Source organism: Schistosoma haematobium, chromosome ZW (assembly GCF_000699445.3).
Source record: "Schistosoma haematobium chromosome ZW, whole genome shotgun sequence".
Taxonomy (NCBI): domain Eukaryota; kingdom Metazoa; phylum Platyhelminthes; class Trematoda; order Strigeidida; family Schistosomatidae; genus Schistosoma; species Schistosoma haematobium.
In genome coordinates, this window is record NC_067195.1 from 84901676 (window position 1) to 84925252 (window position 23577).

The 23577-nt window shown below is 36.0% G+C and overlaps 1 protein-coding gene across 1 annotated transcript in view; it reads right to left on the bottom strand.

Annotated features, from left to right (window-relative positions):
- Nucleotides 1–63: 63 nt before the first annotated feature.
- MS3_00010514 (uncharacterized protein) overlaps nt 64–23577 on the bottom strand; it is a gene marked incomplete at its 5' end in the record, with an annotated part of 131838 nt that continues 108324 nt past the window's right edge. The window contains 7 exons of the mRNA XM_051218890.1: nt 64–563; nt 5210–5466; nt 7969–8773; nt 13465–14259; nt 17108–17402; nt 19517–19644; nt 22801–22960. Coding sequence (XP_051072719.1) covers nt 189–563; nt 5210–5466; nt 7969–8773; nt 13465–14259; nt 17108–17402; nt 19517–19644; nt 22801–22960 — 2815 coding nt within the window. The 3' untranslated portion in view covers nt 64–188. The remainder of the gene's footprint in view (nt 564–5209; nt 5467–7968; nt 8774–13464; nt 14260–17107; nt 17403–19516; nt 19645–22800; nt 22961–23577) is intronic.

Consider the following 23577-nt stretch of genomic DNA (forward strand, 5'->3'; position numbering starts at 1 on the left):
CCAAGTAGTCTGCATCTATCGATATGGCTAAGATTAGAAGTTAACAAAGAACGAACAAGATGATACAATAGAACGTATATGTATTTATCAAAAGAGAAAAAAATTACAAATAAAAAAGGAAGTTCGTTAAAATAAAAATCTTTAAAATCATTCTAAACAACAATCATATAAAAATAAATACATAGTCATTATGTATCTAACCAATGTACAATAGAATGTTTATGCAGTTCATTAGTTGAATAAGATGAATAGTTATCATTATTTAATTGATCTATAGTAGGACATGTTTGTATAGATTTAGGACCAAAATGATATAAACAACCTGTTTGAACAGTTACATATAAACCTTGACATAAAATTTCACCTAAATCTTTTGAATTTGTATGATAATTCACATTATTATTATTATTATTATTATTATTATTATTATTATTATTATTATTATTATTATTATTAGTAGTAGTAGTAGTAGTAGTAGTAGTAGTAGTAGTAGTAGTAGTAGTATTCAACAGTGGTCCGAAGCAAACTGATGTTATACGTGCATTTTCATCATTATCTGGGAGCTGTTAAAGGCAACAAAAAATACAAACGACAATTCATAATAACATTAGAGTTCAGTTCATAGTTAATTATTGTTTAGAGTGTATACCACAATATCAACCATGTTATTAATTGAAAGTTGTTGTTTCATCATTAGTTGTATAAGCGTTGGTAACACCCAGCAAATGCCCTGGTATTACTGAGAGTGGGGAGAGTCAGCTTTCCCTCTCAAAATACTCTCATATGGCCACGTGCATACAGCCACTGACAGGGAAGTCCTACTCACTTACTTCTCGCGGTGACGGTGTTGTTTACGAAACTCAGAGGACGAAAAGCGAATATCTGGCGCTTTAACCGGCTTGGTGGATACGGAGGAAAACCGTGATTTCGAACCAATGCTCTACATGGACTCCAGAATTCTGAGGGAACAAATGACGTATGAACCAATAGTTGATCACCGGCTATCATGAGACTGCATCTCCTTACGTTGCTCCACTGCGTTGTGGATTAGACCTCTGGGTCAAAAGCTTCGGTCTGGGGACCCGGACAATATATCACAGCCCACACACAAATCAAGTGACTTGTGTGACGCATATGTATTCGGCGCCCCTTTGTACCAATATTTATACGTTCAAATAAATAAATAAATAAATAAATAAAAACTCCATTAAATATGGAATCTAGGATCTCTAAATTTCATGGCAAGTGTTCATCCTAATTTTCGAATGATTCATCATACACTTTAATGATAAGAAGAAATAGTTGTTCAATTCGATTGATTCTTTTGAAACCATATTTCTTATAATTAATTTTCCACTAATAATAATTAATATTATTATTGTTATCTTTTATGTACGGTATTTCATTTTGCCGATTTCCTCTTTAACGGTATTAATCTGACGTGTTACATATGACCAAGCACCGAACTACTGTTTGTCCGATCACCACACTATGCTTGTGTGCACGACAGGCAGGCAGATGGCAGTGAGCACACACACACACCTAGGATACTCAGCCAAATGAGACACTTATTACAAACCTGAGGTTGATGTTGTGTACTGTGCTCCAGAAGAGGCTCGAACTCTCAACCTCCGCGTTATAAGTACGGCGCCCTAACCAATTAAGCTATATCCAACCTTGATATGCACACATTTCTGTTATATCCTACATTGCCTTCCTTGTTTTCAGTGACACCTTAAATGAAACTAATCTGTGACAAACATACCCAACTGTCCTGGGAAATATTTATTTATAATATGTTTTATCAGAAAGGGTTTTGTGGAGATTGTGGTAATTCCAATAGTTGAAATCACGAGTCAATTGAGGCTAGACTACTATGGAAAACCTGGAAGCACTGGACAGTGTTTTCGTCCTAGTATGGGACTCGGCAGTGTGCATCCACGATACCGTACCCCGCGAGGTTCGAAACAAGGAACTATCATTTAATTACTCTGTGAAATAGATCAATGTGCTAATCAAATCTAAATTTGTTTAGAAGCAATCGAACTGTATTTGAGACATCATTAGTAGTTGATTAAGTTCCAACACAGTTCGTTCAGTTTGTACAGCGTTCTGTTGGCTATATATGGATTAACATTAGGACCATGTTCAGCCTTCTTTTTGATATCAATCAGTATTGAACAATAATACAGAAGCCCGGACTAGGAACACCTTGTAGATCGTAAATCACTATTTGTTTCTTATAGATGAATTGAAATCGATGCTTTAACTTTTGAATTTCAAAGTACGGGTTGTTTTTATTGTCAATGATGGGATTTAGAATCGTCTCAGACTGATACTACCAGTAGACGAAGTTAACAGTTTTACTTTAAAGTATATGAGAGAATAGATAATTGTTGATGGAGTACCAAAATCTTCCTCGTCGAAGTCTTCAGAGGCTCAGAAACTCTAATAAACGTCTTATTTAATCCGCGTTGATTAGAAACTTCTCGAAAAACCCCAGAAAGTACAGAACTACGTCTCACAGTTTTGATTGAATATTCACCTATACTGTTAATATATTTGTTATGGTTCCAGAAATTTCCGGGATCTCAAGGTCGTATATAACTCTATAAATACTCCTGTTTTTTTTCTGTACATAAACTAACTTTGGAGTAAAATGTTTACTTGCAATTCGCACCTTCTCTCCGTTGTTCCGGTCGAAGTGTGGAAATACTTGACATTATGGCAGACCAGTTAACAAGACAGGTTGAGTGTATCGGTAGCAAAATTTAACAATAATGTTATGGTTGATTAGTGAACAAGCTATAAATATACATGAGGAATTTTGGAAAAATAAATGATCAGTTCTTTGCCATAGAGCACTAGATACTGCATCACTCAATGGAGGGGCTTGGAACTTCATGAATAGGGAAAGAGTTACATCAGTTCTACATGACATGAAACTGATTTCTCTTTGTAATTGATAACTAGACTTCGCATATTGCTGCACATAGAAGTAATCACGACTAGGTAATTTTTAATTAATATCATGAGTGATCTAAGTTTGAAGGAGTATACTTACTTACTTACTTACGCCTGTTACTCCCAATGGAGCATAGGCCGCTGACCAACATTCTCCAACCCACTCTGTCCTGGGCCTGCTTTTCTAGTTCCATCCAATTCTTGTTCATTTTTCTCATGTCTATCTCCATTTCTCGGCGTAATGTGTTCTTTGGTCTTCCTCTTTTCCTTTGACCTTCAGGATTCCATGTGAGGGCTTGTCTTGTGACGCAGTTGGGTGCTTTCCTCAATGTGTGTCCTATCCACTTCCAGCGCTTCTTCCTGATTTCTTCCTCCACTGGGATCTGGTTTGTTCTCTCCCACAGTACGTTGTTGCTAATAGTGTCCGGCCAATGGATCTGAAGTATTTTGCGTAGACAATTGCTAATAAACACCTGTATCTTCCGGATGATGGCTTTGGTAGTTCTCCAGGTTTCTGCCCCATATAGTAGAACTGTCTTGACATTTGTATTGAAAATCCTGACCTTGGTGTTGGTTGACAGTTGTTTTGAGTTCCAGATGTTCCTCAGTTGTAAATATGCTGCTCTCGCTTTACCGGTCCGCGCCTTCACATCTGTATCAGATCCACCCTGTTCATCAATAATGCTGCCCAAATAGGTAAAGGTTTTTACATCTTCCAAGTATTTTCCGTCAATTGTGATTGGCTTGGTGCATTCTGTGTTGTATCGGAGAATCCTGCTTTTCCCGTTGTGTATATTGAGACCTACTGCTGCTGAGGCTGCTGCCACACTGTTCGTCTTCTCCTGCATCTGTTGTTGCGTTTGGGATAGAAGGGCCAGATCGTCTGCGAAGTCTAGATCATCCAACTGCATCTTAGATGTCCGTTGTATCCCGCGCTTCCCTTCAGATGTTGACGTCTTCATGATCCAGTCGATCACCAGGAGAAAGAGAAAGGGTGAGAGTAGGCAACCTTGCCTAACACCGGTCTTCACTTCGAACGACTTTGTCAACTGTCCTCCATGCACGATTTTGCAGTGTGATCCATCATATGAGTTCTGTATGATATTGACTATCTTCTGGGGCACGCCGTAGTGTCGAAGAAGTTTCCATAGTGTTGTTCTGTCCACGCTATCAAATGCCTTTTCGTAGTCAATGAAGTTGATGTAGAGCGATGAATTCCATTCAATTGATTGTTCCACAATGATCCGTAGAGTTGCGATTTGGTCTGTACACGATCTATCCTTACTGAATCCTGCCTGTTGGTCACGAAGTTGGGCGTCTACGCAGTCCTTCATCCTGTTTAACAATACCCTGTTGAAGACTTTTCCCGGTATTGAGAGAAGAGTGATGCCCCTGTAGTTATCACACTTGCTGAGATCTCCTTTCTTCGGTATTTTGATCAGAAGTCCTTCTTTCCAGTCTGTTGGTACTTGTTCTTCATCCCAAATCTTATTGAAGAGAATGTGGAGTATCCTTGCAGTTGCCGCTACGTCTGCTTTTAGTGCCTCTGTTGGGATGTTGTCTGGTCCTGCTGATTTGCCACTCTTGATTCGTCTGATGGCCATGCTGATTTCTCCAATTGTTGGTGGCCAACATCGGTTGGGAGGTTCGTGTGTGCTGCTTCGATGTTGAAGGAGTATGTATAGTATTTGTTTAATAGTAATGTTCAAACAAATAGAAATCTTATTCATTGAGATCTTCAACTGATTGATGTTAGACCACCATTGAAAACCTGGAAGCACTAGACGGCCGTCTCGCGCTATTGTGGGACTCCTCAAAAGTGTGAATCCGCGATCCTGCTCGTAGGATTCGAACCAAGGGCCTTCAGTATCGCTCGCAAACGCTTAACCTCTAGACGACTGAACTGACCGGTATCCAACGGTGTTAGTGCCTAACCTCAACTAGTCCACGAAATTGCGTGAGCATTCTCCATTGTACTGAGGTATATACTTTTGTCTATCCGACACGGATTAGCTCCACTGGTCGTGGATGAGCACCGCAGAAGAGTTCCGCAACAGGAAGAAAAGGACATCCAGTGCTTCCAGGTTTTTAATGATGGTCTAACATCAATCAGTTCAAGATCTCAATCAATAACTTAATAATCTCCACAACCCTATACTGAAAATAGAAATCTAACATAAAAATTAATTAAAAAATTGAATCATAGAAATTTGAATGAATCTAATCCACATATATAAACACTTACCATATATGTTCTTATTGTATCCAATGTCCATGAATTCAACCAAACTAATCGACCACCTGGACCACCAACTAATAAACAATTCACACCTCGACCTTCAGATACAGTTGAAAATGCCATAGGAACTAAAGGATGATAATTATCATCATAGATTTGTAATAAAAGTGAATCTGTTAATGGATCATTGATTTCAGCTAGAAAATCTAAAATACGATTAGCTATCCAAACTCCAGAACAAGAATATAAACCAAGCCAACAGACTGAAATTAAAAAAATTTTTATTAATAGAAATGAACAAAAAAAGGAACCAGTGAATAGTGCATAGTGATTCATTATTAGCACTAAATGAATGTATGATGTTATCTGTCATTCAGTTCAATGACAGATTAATGCTACTAATGTTTGATTGATATATTTTATGGAATGGGAAAATGAATTTGCAAATGAATAATGCTTGTGAGAAATATGTTCTGATAAATGGTTCATCTAACAATTTAATAGTTGAATTCATAACTCAATTAAAACTAGACCACCATGGAAAACCGGGAAACATTGGACGGCCGAATTCTCCTAGTATGGGACTCTTCAGTAGTGCATATCCATGATCTCGCCCCCTGGGGTTGGAAACCAGGATCTATCGGTCTCGCGCGCAAAATTTTGCCACCGTTTACCGTTCATATAATCTTTACAATGAACATATGAGTACTAATTTATCTACGGAACAATAACCTGACTGTTCATCATAGCTTGTTTTTAATCACTTTATCACAAAATTATATCATATTATAAGAGATATCTAGTTCTACACAATTCGCTTAGTGTATCATCAGTGGATATTTGATCGGAAATTTTTATTAAAACTTAATTTAAACAGAAGTATAGAATTACAATTTATATCGAACTTTTGTCTATGATAATTATTATTCAAATTCATCAACCCTGTATAAGTTTAAATACTTGGTTATGTCATGATTTATACTTTCTATGTGTTAGCTAGTTGATACGAATTCATCTGTACAAAATAAATTAAATGGAGTGGAGTTCCAAGTCCTAGCTTGGAATCCTGAAGAGAAATGGAAAAGAAGAAAGCCAAAGAACATGAACAGGATGAATAACAACTGGAAAGAGCTGGAAAGGATTGCCCAGGACAGGGTTAGATGGAGAGTGCTGGTTGGCGGCCTATGCTCCTCCACGATGAGTAACAGGCGTAAGTAATTAATTAAGAGTTCCAGCCTGAGATTGAATGGTTGAAAGTTAAATAATATTAGCAACCATGGTTCAATTGATCCAGTAGTCAGATAAATATTAGTTTACCTTTTAAATAGAAACCAATTGATGATTATGTCATTAACCAGCAAAAAATGAGTCAATTTAGTCCATAATCAATTTATATGCTAATTAATCACAAGGATGACATATTTATTTATAACACTTTAATGACTTGGATAGAGTTTAGTTCTCTAAGCTGGATGGTTTGGTCGTAGAGCTTTCATCGTCTACCTGAAGTGTTTGCTGATGATATCATTCAGAAGAACGAGAAAAGCTCCACGACCAAAACCATCCAGCTTAAAGAACAAAACTCCATCAAAATCATCCACCTGAGCTACAAAATTTCTCTACTTTAATGACTTAAAATGAAGGAAAACTTTGTTAAGATATGTATGTCATTTGAAAAAAAAAGCTAAACTTTAGTTCATTTTTATCGGTTGGTTAAATTTTCTCAGTGATTATTAGGACTGTAATTGGTTAGTCACTTATTGGTATACGTACATCTTATATGGATTCCATCGATGCAGCCGTTTGTACACAAACATTTTAAACCGAGTTGACTGGTGTCTAGCAGTGGAATCTATAACGCACGTTTCTTCTTACTTGGAAATTATTAATAAAGAAGATTCAAGCAATCAATACAAATGAACTAAGAATCACTCTCATCAAACAAGGCAGTAGCGATTTGGACTCAGTAGGTAAGTGGATAAAGTGTCGTTGTTTGAAGCAAAAGGTACTTATTTACAGTTCCGGGGTGGACATCAACTCTGGGGTGCAAGTAAGTCCGGCTGATGAGTCTCAAATAGGACAAAACATGAGTCCTGGATTCCACTACTAAGGACCACCCATCTTTGCTTAAAATCTACCAAACTTTAGTGGAATTTCAACGAGGTCATATACTGAATGGTTTATACAGGTAAATCTTAAAACATATTATTATCATCAAAGTTACATGATCGAAGAAAATTGATTAATTGGACCATTATTCAGTTTCATAGTCAGAAATATGAATAATGAAACTATCACGAAAAGCGATAGAAACTGTTGTGGAATTGGAAGAACGTAAATTTGTAAATGCCTGACCAATGTCATGTTTTTCGAGCCGTTTTTAGTGTTGCATGAACACCATTTGGCTGTTAAACGCCATGACATATCTTCGCTTCAATCAATCCATGTGGAAAAATTGCGCACACACTTTTCGTCGTTTTAATTTCGTAAACAGCAGTAATACCTCGAGAAGACAATGAGCAGGACGTCCCTGTTAGTGGTTGTATGCACGTGGCTATGTGAGAGCATTTCGAGAGGGAGAGCGGATTCTCTCCACTCTCGGCCGTACCAGGGCATTCGGGGGCACACAGAAGGCATACAGTAATGAAATAACAAATAATCATCAGTTACCATAAACAAAATGTTATGGAATCTCAAATAACAGGATGTTTAGTAAAATAATAATAATAATAAAACGAACAAGTAAATATCGGATTGTTAATTACCATTAAAATTAGGATGATTCCATTTGGCTACAACTAATTCACCGGATGTTAAATTGAAGCATATTCCATCAATACGTTTAAAATTATTCAATAATACTGAATCATCATTGATATTTATAAAATCAGCTGTTGAAGTACTACTACTGCTACTACTACTACTACTACTACTACTACTACTACTACTACTACTACTACTACTACTACTACTACTACTTAAAATAGACTTCTTTTTCTTCATTTGTATATCTTCATTACTTTTATGTATGGAATTCTCCACAGTAAGATGATTAGAGGAATATCGTCTACGGGGTTGTTTTAAATCATGAATGCTATGGTAATCCTGACCGGTATTAGTAGTAGTGATACTATGACTTTGACTACTATTTGAACTATCACCGAATTCATTTTGTTGATAATCATGATCATTAATAATATTAGTATTAATTGTTTTAATTAATGTTAAGCGATATCTATCCCATAAACATACATAACCTTGATTATCACCACTAGCAATTAAACTATTATTACGATTAATTATTAAACTAGTGATTTCATGTCCAGCATGACCATATAATTGTTTCCAACCGGTAATTTCCCATAAACCAGCGGTTTCTTTATTATTATTATTCTCATCATGAATAGAATGATTAAGAGTTTGAGTAGGATTCATCGGGGTAGTAGTAGTAGTAATAGTCAGTTTTGAATGTTTCATGTTTCGTTTTGTTGATTCTTTTCTTGATCGTTTATGAATATTTGCTGTACAATTTGGTTTATCTTCATTTAATGATGATTCTCCTTGATAATCCTGTTATGAGGAAAAGAAAAATGAAGACTGTTTTTTTGATGTGGTTATATACATGAAAAAAGGATGAATAACATACAGACTGAGAGATATTATTTACAGAACTATTAAGAAAGTAAAGAGAACTAAACAATATTTATAATGAGCAAAAATAGATAGTGGCTAGCAGTGGAATCCAGGACATGCGTTTCCTCCTATTTGGGACTTGTCGGCTGGATGTACCTGCATCTCAGAGTTGATTTTCGCTCTGAGACTCGAACCTAGTACTGTTCTCTTCGACCGCCATCACATTATCCACTTAGCTACTGAGTCCTGATAACCACTTGCTTGTGCAATGGGGTGAAGTTTAATTCACTTGGCATTGTTTTACTTGAATCTTCCCATTGATGTTTAGGACTGAAATTGATCAGTCTCTTATTGGTATATGTGCATACTGTGTGTATTGACTCTATATTGCTTTAATCCATAAGCATTATAAGCAAAGATGTGTAATAGGACTCGTCATCTAGATGTATCTGCATCTCAGAGTGGATGTTCACTCTGGGACTCAAACTCAGTACTGTTTGCTCCAAACACCATCGCGCTATCTACATAACTACTGATTAATAAATAGAAAAACAATACCAAGTGAATTCAACATTTATAATGATTCTAGGAGTTGATTTAATGATTTAGAGGTTAAATTAATTAACCGTTAACAAATACCTTGTAGGATCAAACTCCGCTTTATCTAATACAAGTGAGGAATGGCGTTACACTAACCAGAATACAAACAATATAGCTTATATTTGGATTACATAATTCTATACTTGGTGAATTATTTACAAAATATGTTCAAATTTATTATTCTGATTAGGGCTATCAAATAATACATTAATATAGAATAATTAGCAGGTGCATCCACTCTTTGTGTTCTACCAAATTTATTTCACTAGATTATACTCCTTGAATAACAACTTCAAACCCTAGTCTTTCCGATTACTGCTTATACTTTTACAAACTCTACGACTATGGGATTTGAATCGACAATTGTATCTGTGTGTTAATGTGATATGGCAACTTGAACTGATGTACGTGCGTATGTGCGAAGTTCTACGTTGTTGACTGACTGACTGATAGAATAGGGTTGTGGAGATTGTCAAGTTTTTGATTGAAATCATGAGTCAACTGAAGCTAGTCCAATGCTTCCAGGTTTTCCATGGTGGTCTAGCTTCAACTGACTCATGATTTCAATCAAAAAAGATATTAATTCATTGGTTTGAAAGTCTTGGCCTCAATTTCTGGAAGGATCAAGTGAGTACACTGTTAATCCATAATAACATGAAACAGATAGCTAACACTATGGTTCTTCATAGCTGGCTAGCTGAAGTCAGTTCATGAAGCAAACGATCTTTGAAAATCAGATATTTCTTAAAACAAGTACGTTTATTAACATTGATCTATGAATTCACTGGTTGTGTATTGAGGTTAATTGTATTGTTTGTTGATTTGGAGTGAACTAATGGTGAGGCGTGTGAAAAAGTTTAATAACTGTTTGATAAAAGAGTTAATTTTCAGGTGCATGACGAAAGTCCACTTCCGATTTAACAATAAACACTATAAACCATTAGATGGTGTAGCTATGGGATCAACACTGAGTTCTCTCCGGGCAAACATTGTGTTTGCAAAGTAATAATTAACATTCGTCTATCAACTACATTTACACTTGAGAAAGAACAGAGTAATAGCATATCATTTCTAGATGTCCAATTAAAAAAAAGATTAGACAAAACATAAAAGAGAGGGATAAGTAACGAAATCCCAAATTTCACGATAGACATAGCTCTACAGTTCCGCAAAAGAAACTCAGTAAAAATCCTGACTTGTTGTGGCAAAATGATTTGCTTTCATGACGCTATTGAAGATGAATTGAATAATATTCGTAACCTTATTGGAAGGAATAGATATAGAGCTAAATTCGTCAACAAACACGTCGACGAAATAAAAATTAGACTAAAGGCAACGACTGTTCCGAAGAAGTTACTGTTTTTGAAGCCGCATTTCAAAACTGAATCTAACGATGAAATCATCATATGTAACTCAGGATCTGATACATGTACATCGGTCCAAGTTGCCATATCATATTAGTACAACTCGATAAAGTTATTTCAAGACGATTCAGAGCCACCTCATTTGAAGTTTCTAACCACTGGTTATGATAATCACTTAGACACCAACCAGGTAGTCTACACTTATTAACATGGACAAGTCCAATTGTCAACGACTTAATAAATAGGTTCCACGTCGTGGTTTGGTCGCCCCCAGCCTTCTTCAATCTACCTCTACATCAGACAACGTTGTCCATCGACGTATGGGGTGGTTGGGCACACGAGGCACATGTCTTGATCCCTCCAAGTAATGAGGATTTACTAATTCATCAATAAAAACATTGAAACAAAGGTTCAAAAAAGCTATGCGAGAAACGTTTATTGAACCGAAACTGAATGTGGTTTCAAATGATTGTCTGAAGATTTGTTTGTTTAACTTTCATCAGTTCATGATTACATTGAAATTCAACAGTATACAAAACCTTATATAAACATTCACGTGCACTTATCAATTCAATTACTCCTGCGAAGCCAGTTGTATTAGGCGCATAACTCAACAACTCCGTCAATGTACATAAGAACACTATCCGTGTCGGTTGAGTTAAGGACAATTGAGGTTGATCAGGAGTTCGATTAGTGAAACTACAATTTATGGATGACATTTGAGCGATGCCCAAGTGACATTGAGAGTGTCTACCTACTTATTAGGGCTAAATGAGGGTTATAAAGAAGTCTGAAGAATAATGATTACGATATACAGTTGATGGTTAGGGTCAGCAGACCCTATTACACCACTACTCAATCAGAATGATTTTCATTGAAATCAGGAACTGATTTAAGTCAGGTTACCATCGACAACTTGGAAGCACTGGACGGCCGATTCGTCGCAGTGTGGGGGCCGCTGTCAGCGGTGCGTACCCACGATCCTGCACGCTGGACTTGAATCCAGCACCTACAGTCTCATGCGCGAACGTTTAATCCCTACATTACTCAGTCGGCAATCAATCCATGACATTACGCGACCATCTTCCATTGATTTCGGTGGGAACCGTCTCACACCCGACACGGGTTAGCTCAATTAGTAACAGCTTCTTACTAGAATTATTTCATTGTTGTAAATTATATACATCTTTTCACTAGATTACATTGTCGATACTGAGATACGACTATTGCGTACATCTTCAGTAATCAATTTTTCTTAAGTTGTCCCAGCTATTTCTTTTATCTCATACTTTTAACCGTGATCTAACCTTTGATACTTTTGTTGGGCATAGATCAAGCTTCACTTTATGTATCTATTATGTGCGAAATTCGTTTAATATAGCGTTTATTTATGTTCTTAATATTTCTATTATGTAATAATTTGGTATAACATTTATTAAAGTTCGAGTTATTCAAAGTACATCTGTATGTAAATGATCATATTGAAATGTGATTTAAAAAATTCTATTCTTGATCTGGTTGGGATTTCTTTAGAAAGATATTTTTCTGCAGGACGAGGTGGCCAACTCCGACTAAATGCCCTGATACGGTCGAGAATGGAGAGAATCCGCTCTCCCTCTCGAAATGCTCTCACATAGCCACGTGCATACAACCACTAACAGGGAAGTCTTCTCGAGGTATTACTGCTGTTTATGAAATTAAAAGGACGAAAAGTGAATGTCCGGCACTTTAACCGGGTTAGTCGACACGGGGAGTTCACCTACGAGAGCTCAAAAAACCTGATTCCAAACCATTGGTGCACATGAGCTCCCGTATCCTGAAGGAACAAATGGCGTATGAACCAATTACTGGTCACCGGCTACCATGGGACTGCATCTCCTCACGATGCTCCACTGCCTTGTATATCAAACCTTTAGGTCAAAGGCTCAGGGTGTGACCCCCTAAGAAAACCAACTGTTTCGGTCTGAGCACCCAGGCAGTATCACGGCCCTCACACAAATCAAATGAGATTTGTATGGCGCATATTTATCTGGTGCCGCCTTGTACCAGTATTTATGTGTTCAAATAAATAAATAAAAATGACGACTCCATACCCAAACATTTTCCTCCTCTCAGGCTTTGGAACGGCAGTAACTCGAGAAAAGATACAGGCGGAGTTTAGAGCTTTGATAGTCAAACAAATTTCTACTTTTCATAAAATGCTTTTTTTTGTCAAGTGTTGAATTATATCTATTCTATGCCAGTCACGAAAACTAACTTCTAGAGAGAAGTGGGATGATCAAATCAATCCGTTTTCAACCACTAAGTTGTAGGTTACAACTATCCATTCCACACACTTCAGTTTTGAATTTTTTGTTGTAATAGTATCACTAGCTTTAACACAATATTGGTTCAACTGTAAATGAGCGATACTATAGCGTATTCAATATTTTCCATTCCAAATTCCAACTGTCAACTAGTACAAAACTTAAGCGAGACTGATTGAAATGACTCAAAATCGTTTGTTATGGCTTGGATTTCTTGGATTTTGTCAGATGATTTCATCCCTCTGTTCTAATGAGGTATGACAGTTTGAACTGATGTGTATACGTAGCAGATTCTACATTGTGACTGACTGATTAAATGTAAGATACTTATATCAGGTACAAAATTACAATGACTTACTTGTGGTAACCAACTGTCAATGGATGAAATATCATATAAATTTGTAGGCAATTGTCTTACATATATTGATCCAAAACAGGTACCAACAAATAATTGAATACCATGACTTGAACTAGGTGAAATAGCTAATGAAGTAATTAAAGATTTTCCAGTATCGAATGGAAGAGGATTTGAATATGGTAATTGTAAGTTTATCTCATCATTATGTTGATGATGATGTAGTTCTGATGGAGAGGAATCAGTAGTTCCAAAAGGTTCGTCATAAGGATAATTAGAAGAAGCATTACAAGTACTATGTGATTCTTTGGGTAAACGTTTTATAAAAATATTTAAAGTTCTATTGTCTAGTAAAGATGGTTTCAATTTTATTAAATATGGTACAGGATACAATTGATCTTGTAAATTACTAATGTCTAGTAATAACGATACCCATATACATGCATTTGATTCACAGTGAAGAATTTTCCAATACCATGAACAATCAGTATGAACATCTGTTGTGAACGATGATGATGATGACAAGAAACATTCACCTATTTCATGATCAATGTTGAAATCAACCCAACCATTCCAAGAATGATGTAATTTATCATTATTTATTGAAGAGATATTGTTAAGTTGATTCATACAATGAAGTAAATGAGTATCTTTCGTATTGAATTCACACCATATAGAACCGGTTAAATGACTAAGAAATGGTATTTTTAATATTTCAGAATGTTCCAGTGAATTCTTTGTACTTCTCGATACTGATAACTTTGTATTGATGAACTGTTTCTTCCAAATTATTTCAAACTATACACATAATAAAAAGTAATAGTTATCATCATAAAAAAAACATACAAATAAGGGAAATATTATTTTATTCAGGAAGTGATTTAATTTAAACAACCATTGAAAACCTGAAAACATCGGACTACCGTTTCCTCCTAGTTTGGGACACTTGAACAGTACAGATCGACAAACATATAACCGGAAATCAAACTCATGACCTTCGGTTTTGTGTGAAAGCAGAGCACTGACTCGGGTGCTTGAAGTCACTAACTTCTAGTCTGAGCCATGTTGGTAGATGCAGACCACTTGGTTGGGGTCCACGTGACTATCGTAACCAATGGTTGAAGACTCATGGTGATATGGCTCAGAATCGATCACAATGACGTCGGTGTATACACTCTCTGTCTTCCCTTAAACTAATAGATCAAAATCACTTCATATCTTTCTTTCTACTAACTAATTCTTTCTTCCTGTATTATATCCTTATATGTAATCTTTCTTTTATATATTACCATCACTGAATTAACTACTTTTATTAATCCGGTGTTCATCTTGTTGTGTTAATGAGGTATGGCAACTTGAACCGATGCATATATGTGCCTGGTCCTACGTTGTAGCTGACTTACAATAGTACAAAGGTTTAACTCCAACCTCAGGTTGCAAGGTAGTAGATAAACACTCCTGAGAAGTCCAACTTTAGGACCAAACGACCTAGTAGTGCTTCCAGGTTTCGAATGGTTGGCTAACTTAGATTGGTTTTTAGTTTCAATATACTTCAATAATCTGTACAACCACTCTAATGCAAATACTACTTATAAGAACGATTTTAGTAAGGGTTGTACGTTTCACCTTATGCGAAAGTGATTAGTTGAACAGTGACACTGTCCACTTTCCCCATTTTTGTTTAACTTCATCATAGATCTACTGATGGAAATAACTTTCTCGTCGACTGAGTTCTCGGGTATTGACCTCCTACCAGGAGGTCCACTTATCGACTTAGAATACGCAGATGACATAGTCCTGTTTGGTGAAGACGCTGACAAAATGCAGAGTCTTCTGGTAGCACTGAGCAACAATGCCAGGATGTTTGGAATGCGCTTCTCTCCCTCTAAATGCAAGTTGTTGCTTCAGGACTGGTCTGCGTCAACACTTGAACTAAGGATAGGGAGTGAAGTAGTCGAACGCGTCGACAACTTCACTTATCTTGCAAGTCTGATCAGCCCTAATGGGTTGGTATCGGACGAAATCTCAGCACGGATTCGAAAAGCTCGCTTGGCTTTTGCCAACTTGCGTCACCTATGGCGAAGGCGAGATATCCGTCTATCAATAAAAGGACAAGTATACTGCGCGGCAGTCCGTTCTGTTTTAATTTACGGCAGCGAAACATGGCCATTAAGAGTAGAAGACACTCGTAAGCTATTAGTATTTGACCACAGATGCCTTAGAAATATTGCTGGCGTCTGCTGGGATCACCAGATAAGTAATAGTGAGGTTAGACGCAGGGTATTAGGGAATGATGGTAAATCTGTTGATGAGGTTATGAATCTTCATCGACTGAGATGGTTGGGCCACGTGTTACATATGCCTGAACACCGATTACCACGACGTGCAATGCTATCCGGTATTGGAGATGGATGGAAGAAAGTTAGGGGCGGCCAAATCAAAACGTGGCATCAGTGCCTGAAGTCACTAACTTCTAGTCTGAGCCATGTTGGTAGATGCAGACCACTTGGTTGGGGTCCACGTGACTATCGTAACCAATGGTTGAAGACTCATGGTGATATGGCTCAGAATCGATCACAATGACGTCGGTGTATACACTCTCTGTCTTCCCTTAAACTAATAGATCAAAATCACTTCATATCTTTCTTTCTACTAACTAATTCTTTCTTCCTGTATTATATCCTTATATGTAATCTTTCTTCTATATATTACCATCACTGAATTAACTACTTTTATTAATCCGGTGTTCATCTTGTTGTGCTGATGCGGTATGGCAACCTGGACCGATGCACATATGTGCCTGGCCCTACGTTGTAGCTGACTGACTGACTGACTGACACCATTTTAAAGTATAAGGATGTAAAATGAGCTGAAAAATCAATACTTTGTTGACTTTCGAGTCACAAAAATGAGCAAAAAATATACACCCAATTTAAACTTCTACTTCATGTATTGAATACACAAGCTGTATCTATATAGAGTCCATATACGATAATTGTCTAGGTTCATGCTTAACACCCAAATACGTACGGTAACTTGATGGTTACAGAAACCAACTAGTGATAAATAGATTGCACGTTCAAGATTCAATCAGTTTACGAGACATGTTATTCGATGTCATCAGTGATCCATGTCTTACATTTCCAACATAGAATAAACTAGTTAAAATCAATTAATCAACCAGCTTTTTTCGTCATCATTTGTGACATCTCAGAAGAGTGAGATAGAATCAACAAAATAAATACCAAGGAAATCAGAATAACAATAGTGTCAATGACTGGATACATCCGTGACACAAACCGATTTCAAACCATTTCATATAAGGTCTTTCAATTATCAATCATGATCACTCTACATTCTCATAAATTCTGTTAGTTTATAGTCTTGTAAATAAGATATTATGTGTTAAATATTTTAATGACTAAGTAGCCTGTAGCTCTCCTATGGTTACTGCCGGTCCCAAACCCGGGTAAAGGAGGAGGGTTGGGCGTTAAGTCAGTATCCCCATCCCGTAGAAAACAACCTTGCTAAAAAATATGCTAACTACTAAGCAAACGTAAGGAGTACGTACTGAGAGGAAATAATATTTAGATACGATCAATTGGTGTGATACTTTATGAATTCAATCAATCAATTGTACACTCACAGAGTTCACCTGTGGACTACCTGCCCATTCACCCCATTTTAATCCAATCACAGTTTCTAACGGTGTGTTGTCCAGTTTAACTGATGAGTATTGTTTTTCACTCACAGAAAACGTTGCCGCTTGTAATGAATTCTTATCGTCATCATTGATATTATTACAGTTAAATAATGCGGGTGTAGAAGAACGTCTATCTCCAACGTTCTCTTGACTCGTCATATTATACATTGTACCAGTGGATTTACTTTTGAATTTCGACGTCATATTCAGTCTGGCTTCATTAGAAAACGGCAATTTACTGAAACAAAGTTTCATAAGAATACAAAACAAATGAAATGGGATTATTAGTAGGACATATAAATGGGCAAATTATCAGATAAAATCGAATTACGTTTGTTAATTCGAAGGACATATTGTCCCGAGAGTCAAAGTCAGCCATCAAAAGAATGAATAGTATTTGATAAAAATCGGAAAGACGAGACCAGTAAACAATTGGCTGGAGAACACTGGTAGGCACCCTATGGCTCATGAGGGGTAAAATGTGTGAGCAGTAGCAATTAGTACTTTTAATAACACATCGGATGTAGTCAGGAAATATTTTAAATTTGTCAACTAGGAAGCTGAGTAAACTGTGCAATGGTTCGCTCCATACTGCTTTACAGTTGTGAGGTAAAAGACGCATATTTGTTGCAAGTATTCTTTCATAGCTGTCTATGAAGGCAATGGTCATAAACGGTAGAACCAATGAATGAGCGATCCTGAAGTTATACTCGGTAAAAAACAAAAAATCAATAGATGAGGCTATAGACGGCCATAAACTTAGGTTGGTTAGTAAAGATGTTACACTTCCCTAACCAACACGTACTACAACGGTCAATTCTGACTGTATTCGTCATAGGTTGGAAAAACCTACAGATAGGCTAGTTAAGACAAAGCGCCAATCCAACTTCTGTTCTAAGTCATGAGGGTGGGTGGGACTTCTTAGTTCAGACCCAGGCAATATTCGTAATCAATAGTTAGGAAAGTTCGCTGATCTGATGCGAAATCAATTGGTTATTGATTATTATCAAAGCGACTTGACTCGATTTTGGAAACAATGAATTTATTTTCATGGTTACTTGAAAAATATACAACTAAACTCTATCCGTTACATAGATGTTAAATAAGAAATTCAATACTATTCGGTTAACAATGATTGTCATCATATAAACATTCAATTTCTAATCTTTGAAGTCATTGTAGCCAATAGTTAACAAATAAATAACGGGTAATATAAATTTTCTGATAATTAGGAAAAATCAGATGTAAACCATATGGGTTGTGTCATAATTTTTTCCTTCAAAGCTACAGTTTATATTAGATGAAAAACATGGCAAATTTTTATATAACTAATATGGTATTTTCTATCACTGAAAGAATGTTACGCAGATAGGCAATTCTTTCTCTATGTAACACATCTACACCGCTACCAGTAGCTTGTACTTCCATAAGAGCTGCGTCCAGACTGCAACCGATAGTAAATTTTAAAGAGGAATGATAAAGTGGAAAAATCCTGTTTCTCTAACTCAAACACTGGATTAGAACAATGGAGAAACATGGTCGGATGCTTTCATTCATCCTAAGTTGCTTGTATATAAAGCTTTTAGGATGCTAATAAAATAATTAGGCAGATGTTTCTTCAACAGACAATCAAAGAATACAGTTCAGTTAAACGTACTAAAAACGCCCCCCCTGATACCAAAAGGCACAAAGATTGTCGACTTGTAATCATCTTTGGAAAATTAGATGAGACTAAGTCAGTCAGTCAGCTACAACGTAGGACCAGGCACATATATGCATCGGTTCAAGTTGCCATACCTCATTAACACAACAAGATGAACACCGGATTAATAAAAGTAGTTAATTCAGTGGTGGTAATATATAGAAGAAAGATTACATATAAGGATATAGTACAGGAAGAAAGAATTAGTTAGTAGAAAGAAAGATATGAAGTGATTTTGATCTATTAGTTTAAGGGAAGACAGAGAGTGTATACACCGACGTCATTGTGATCGATTCTGAGCCATATCACCATGAGTCTTCAACCATTGGTTACGATAGTCACGTGGACCCCAACCAAGTAGTCTGCATCTCCCAGGTGAGACTAAAGTAAATTGTGTTCAAAAACTTTAGTGTATAATGTTTCTAATCTCAACGACTAGTATTCACTCCTGACTGACCAATTCTAACTAGCATGAAAAGTAGATTCAGAGAGTGCTAAAGAATATCAGGAGCCATGTAACATTAGAACATGGTATTTATGATAAAATATTAGATTAAGAATAACACAGCAGTTTGACAAACCTAAGTTACTATCATAGATACTCAATATGCATACTTGATGTGTTTGATTTCTCTTTTTTTTTGACTTACCGACATGGATGAGGATGTTTGTGAAATAATTGTTTCGGTGTTTGACCATAATTATTAATCATACCTTCGATAGCTTGTGCTAAAATAGGATCGTCTATTGTATCCACATTGATTGAGCCAAAATATGTCTAGTAAGTATTGATTAAGAAAACAAAATAATATTCTTTTTTATCGAAAATTATTAATATACTACTAGAATAAAGTAGATAACAATCATTAATTTCATACACATAGTTCTTTTTATAATTTTGAAAAGATCAAGAACAAACATTCTAGTAGAATAGCATGAATTCATTTTTTTTATTTCGTCCGATTCTCATCAGTTGCTCACAATCTGGGATATTTAAGAATCATAATTACATAATGGGTTTGATTGGAAGTTATATTGAAGACACTTTAGTAGAGTATAGCAAGGGTGTAAATACAACATTGATTGTGACAACAGTTCAAACGGTCAGAAACAAGTCAATAACTAATGTATCAGAAGAGGTTTTGTGGAGATCGTAGTAATTTCAATAGTTCAAATCATGAGTCAATTGAAGTTAGACAACCATGGAAAACCTGGAAGCACTGGATGACCGTTACGTCCTACTATAGGACTCCTCAGCAGTGAGCATCCACGATACCGCACCCCGCGAGGTTCGAAACAAGGAACTATCAGTCTCACGCGCAAGCACTTAACCACTAAATCACTGAGTCGGACGGCATTCAAAAGTGTTAATGTCTAACTTCAACTAATTCACGAAATTCAGCGACACATCCACCATTGTCTTCAGTTGGTTGCTATCTCACAAGTGACCCGGTTGAACTCCACTGGTCACTGCTTCTCACTATAATTCCAGGAAATACCTCTTGAAGTCAGTCACTACTGAGCATATGTTGATTGTTATCAGAAGGGGTGAGATCGTGGATACGCACTGCTGTGGAGTTTCACAATAGGACGAAACGTCCTTCCAGTGTTTCCCGGTCTTCCATGATGGTTTAGCTTCAACTGACTCATGATCTCAACTATTGAGATTACATAATGAGTAAACATTAATAGAAATAAAATGAGTAGAGCTCAGTAGATAAAATAAGATTACAAATTTGGAAGATACTTGAAATATAACTCCATGATGTAATGGACAAAAGGAAGAGTTTAAAAAATATATAAAAAAATTTGAGATTCAGCGAAGGAATATTTATCACCAAGGTAAGGAAAGATTAATAACCATGGTTATTTCAAAACAATGTTTAACTTCCTAAGTCACTGGTAATTATAGATGATAGTGATTTGTAGTTTAGAAAGATGATATTCATTATTTTGCGTGGTTTATTCTCATGAAATCATTGACGGTTGAACTGATATATGTAGGTGAATGCAAAATAATCTCAGTCAATAGTTAGAAAAGTCGGGTGATATGATTCATAATTGATCTAAATGTCATAGATGCAGTCAGTCTTTGCCTTTTCGTTCAGGTGTTGATTTTCAAAATTATCCTAAACTTTGTTATTCGATGAATTCCTTCTTATTTCTTGGATTATATTGTTTATGTGTAATCTTTTCTTGTACTACTAATGCTAATATTATTGCTACTATAATGTATGCTACTTATATCGACAGACATAAGTAGTATGGAGTACCAGTAGGAAGTGGAAAACCTGGTATCAGAAGGCTAAGAAGATCAAGATGAGGAGAATAGAACGAAAAATAGAAAGCAATTATGAACTGGGAGTACTGTACAGTGTGAGAAGGACAAATGATGGAAGTTTGCAAATGAAGTATTCTGTGTATGGTTCTCGTATTTTAGCAAGAGATTAGTTTTAAAAATAAATTGGTGGTCACTTTCTTGAATGTTCATTTACTACACTACTAGCCTGACATTATTCTTGATAATTTCACCCCAATGTGACGATATGGTCTGGCGAAGTGAACCGACGTACATTCGCGTCAGGTTCTACCTTGCTTGAGACTGAAGTGAACGGTTTTTATTTATAAAGGTCTTACTATCTTTCCAGAAAACAATATCATCAGTAGTGATATGAATTCAAAGCAAGATTCTTTACTTTTATCATATTAATGTGACTTCTGAGCAATGAGAAACGTCTGGAATGAGAGCAGATAAGAGTGTCATCCTTTTACGAGATCGGCTCACTTACACTTGACTTCTTAATTCCAGTTCCTTTTACTAGTCTAAAAAGTTATCTTGTGTTACCTACAACCGCTGCCTTTTCAATCTCTTTTGCTTTCGTTGCCCACCACTGCTCATAGTCGTTCCTCAGACTTTTACTTAACCTAGATCTGATTTGTTTTTGTTCTTCATCGTGTTCAGAGCCTGATGGGACGAGTTTACGAGAATCCTTCAGTGCAATAGACTTAGAAGAAATCCATTAGTTTTTTGTAACCTCTCTCGAACGAGTGGGATACTGTAGTAAGCCCATTCAATTATTGTATTATTTATCTGTTCACTGTAATTTATACACTTGATCCACCATGTAGTTTTCTGTGTGAGTCTGATTGAGCACATGTCAATTTTTAATTTATTCTCCCATTGATTGTAATACAAACAGATAATCAATAATTTATCCATACTTGATTAACACTCATAAATATATATATATATATATATATATATATATATATATATATATATATATATATATATATATATATATATATATATATATGGATTTTTAACACTTACACACATACACATACTCTTGGTTTCCCAGTGTGCTTGCTTCCTGTATGTTTGCGGATTTTACCAATCTTTAACAATAAACTATCTCTATAACTGGTGTTCAGGCTGTTGAATAATCATCTCGAGTACATCCATAATTCTACTAGGAGATTTAGCCTGCATTAAATGTTCAGTTAACGGGATACTATTTGTTGGAGTCATATATAGAGGATACTAGACTCTACAATACCATGAATTCCTTTCCATTAATTGCAAATATACCAAAGAAACTATCGCTAAGAAACATATCAAAGTGTTAACCATCAGTAATAAACAAAGTATCTGATAAATAATGAAACGAAGAAAAGCATTTTAAATAATGACTAGTAGTAGACTAATTTGATGATACACATCGTTTGAATGTGGACAAAACGCATATTGTGGATTACAGTGTTATTTACTTGTTTACAATTAAATCAACTTGTATCATATAACCAATAGAATTAAAGGATCCATATATTCCAGAACGTCATGGTATACCAACAACAGTTATCCACATATCAGTTTTTGAATATTAATAATCAATAATCAATAATAATAAACAATATATCAAAAAAATCTTACATATGGATGATATAGATTCAAGGAATCTTTAGCATTTTGTCCAGATTGTTTATAACCAAATAATAAGTCAATCCAATATGATAAATTCATTGATACATAATTACTTTCTAATGCAGCACGACAAATTAATGTGAATAAACGTGGATCATTTTTACACCAACTGTAAATGAGAGAAAAACGATATACATTAAGAGAAAAGATAAATAGTCAATCAACAATACAGAACCTAACTTGTATATGTAACGGATTAAGTTTGTTACGTAAGATGAGGATAATATGATGAAATTATTAAGATAAATATCCAAAATACAAGAAATAATATGAGTATTAGTAGCAGTGGTAATAAAAGAAGAGTTGATTATAAATCATATCGCTTGGGGAGAGAGAATCAACAGAAGGAAAGGTTCGAACCCAGGACCTACTGCTTTCGAGCGTGAGCATTTAACCACTAGACCAGAGTCAGTCGGCATCCAATGGTGTTAATGTATAGCTTCAACTAATCTACGAAATTCAGCGACACATCCACCATTGTCTTCAGTGAGTTACTAGCTCGCAACAGACCTGGTTGAACTCCACTGGTCACCACTTCTCACTAGAACTCCAGGATATACCTCGAGAAGCCAATCATTAGTGAGCATATGTTGATTAATATCAGATGGGTTTTATGGATATTATAGTAATTTCAATGGTTAAGATCATGAAACAGTTGAAGCTAGACCATCATGAAAAACCTGGAAGCATTGGACGGCCGTTTCGTCCTATTGTGGGACTCCTCAG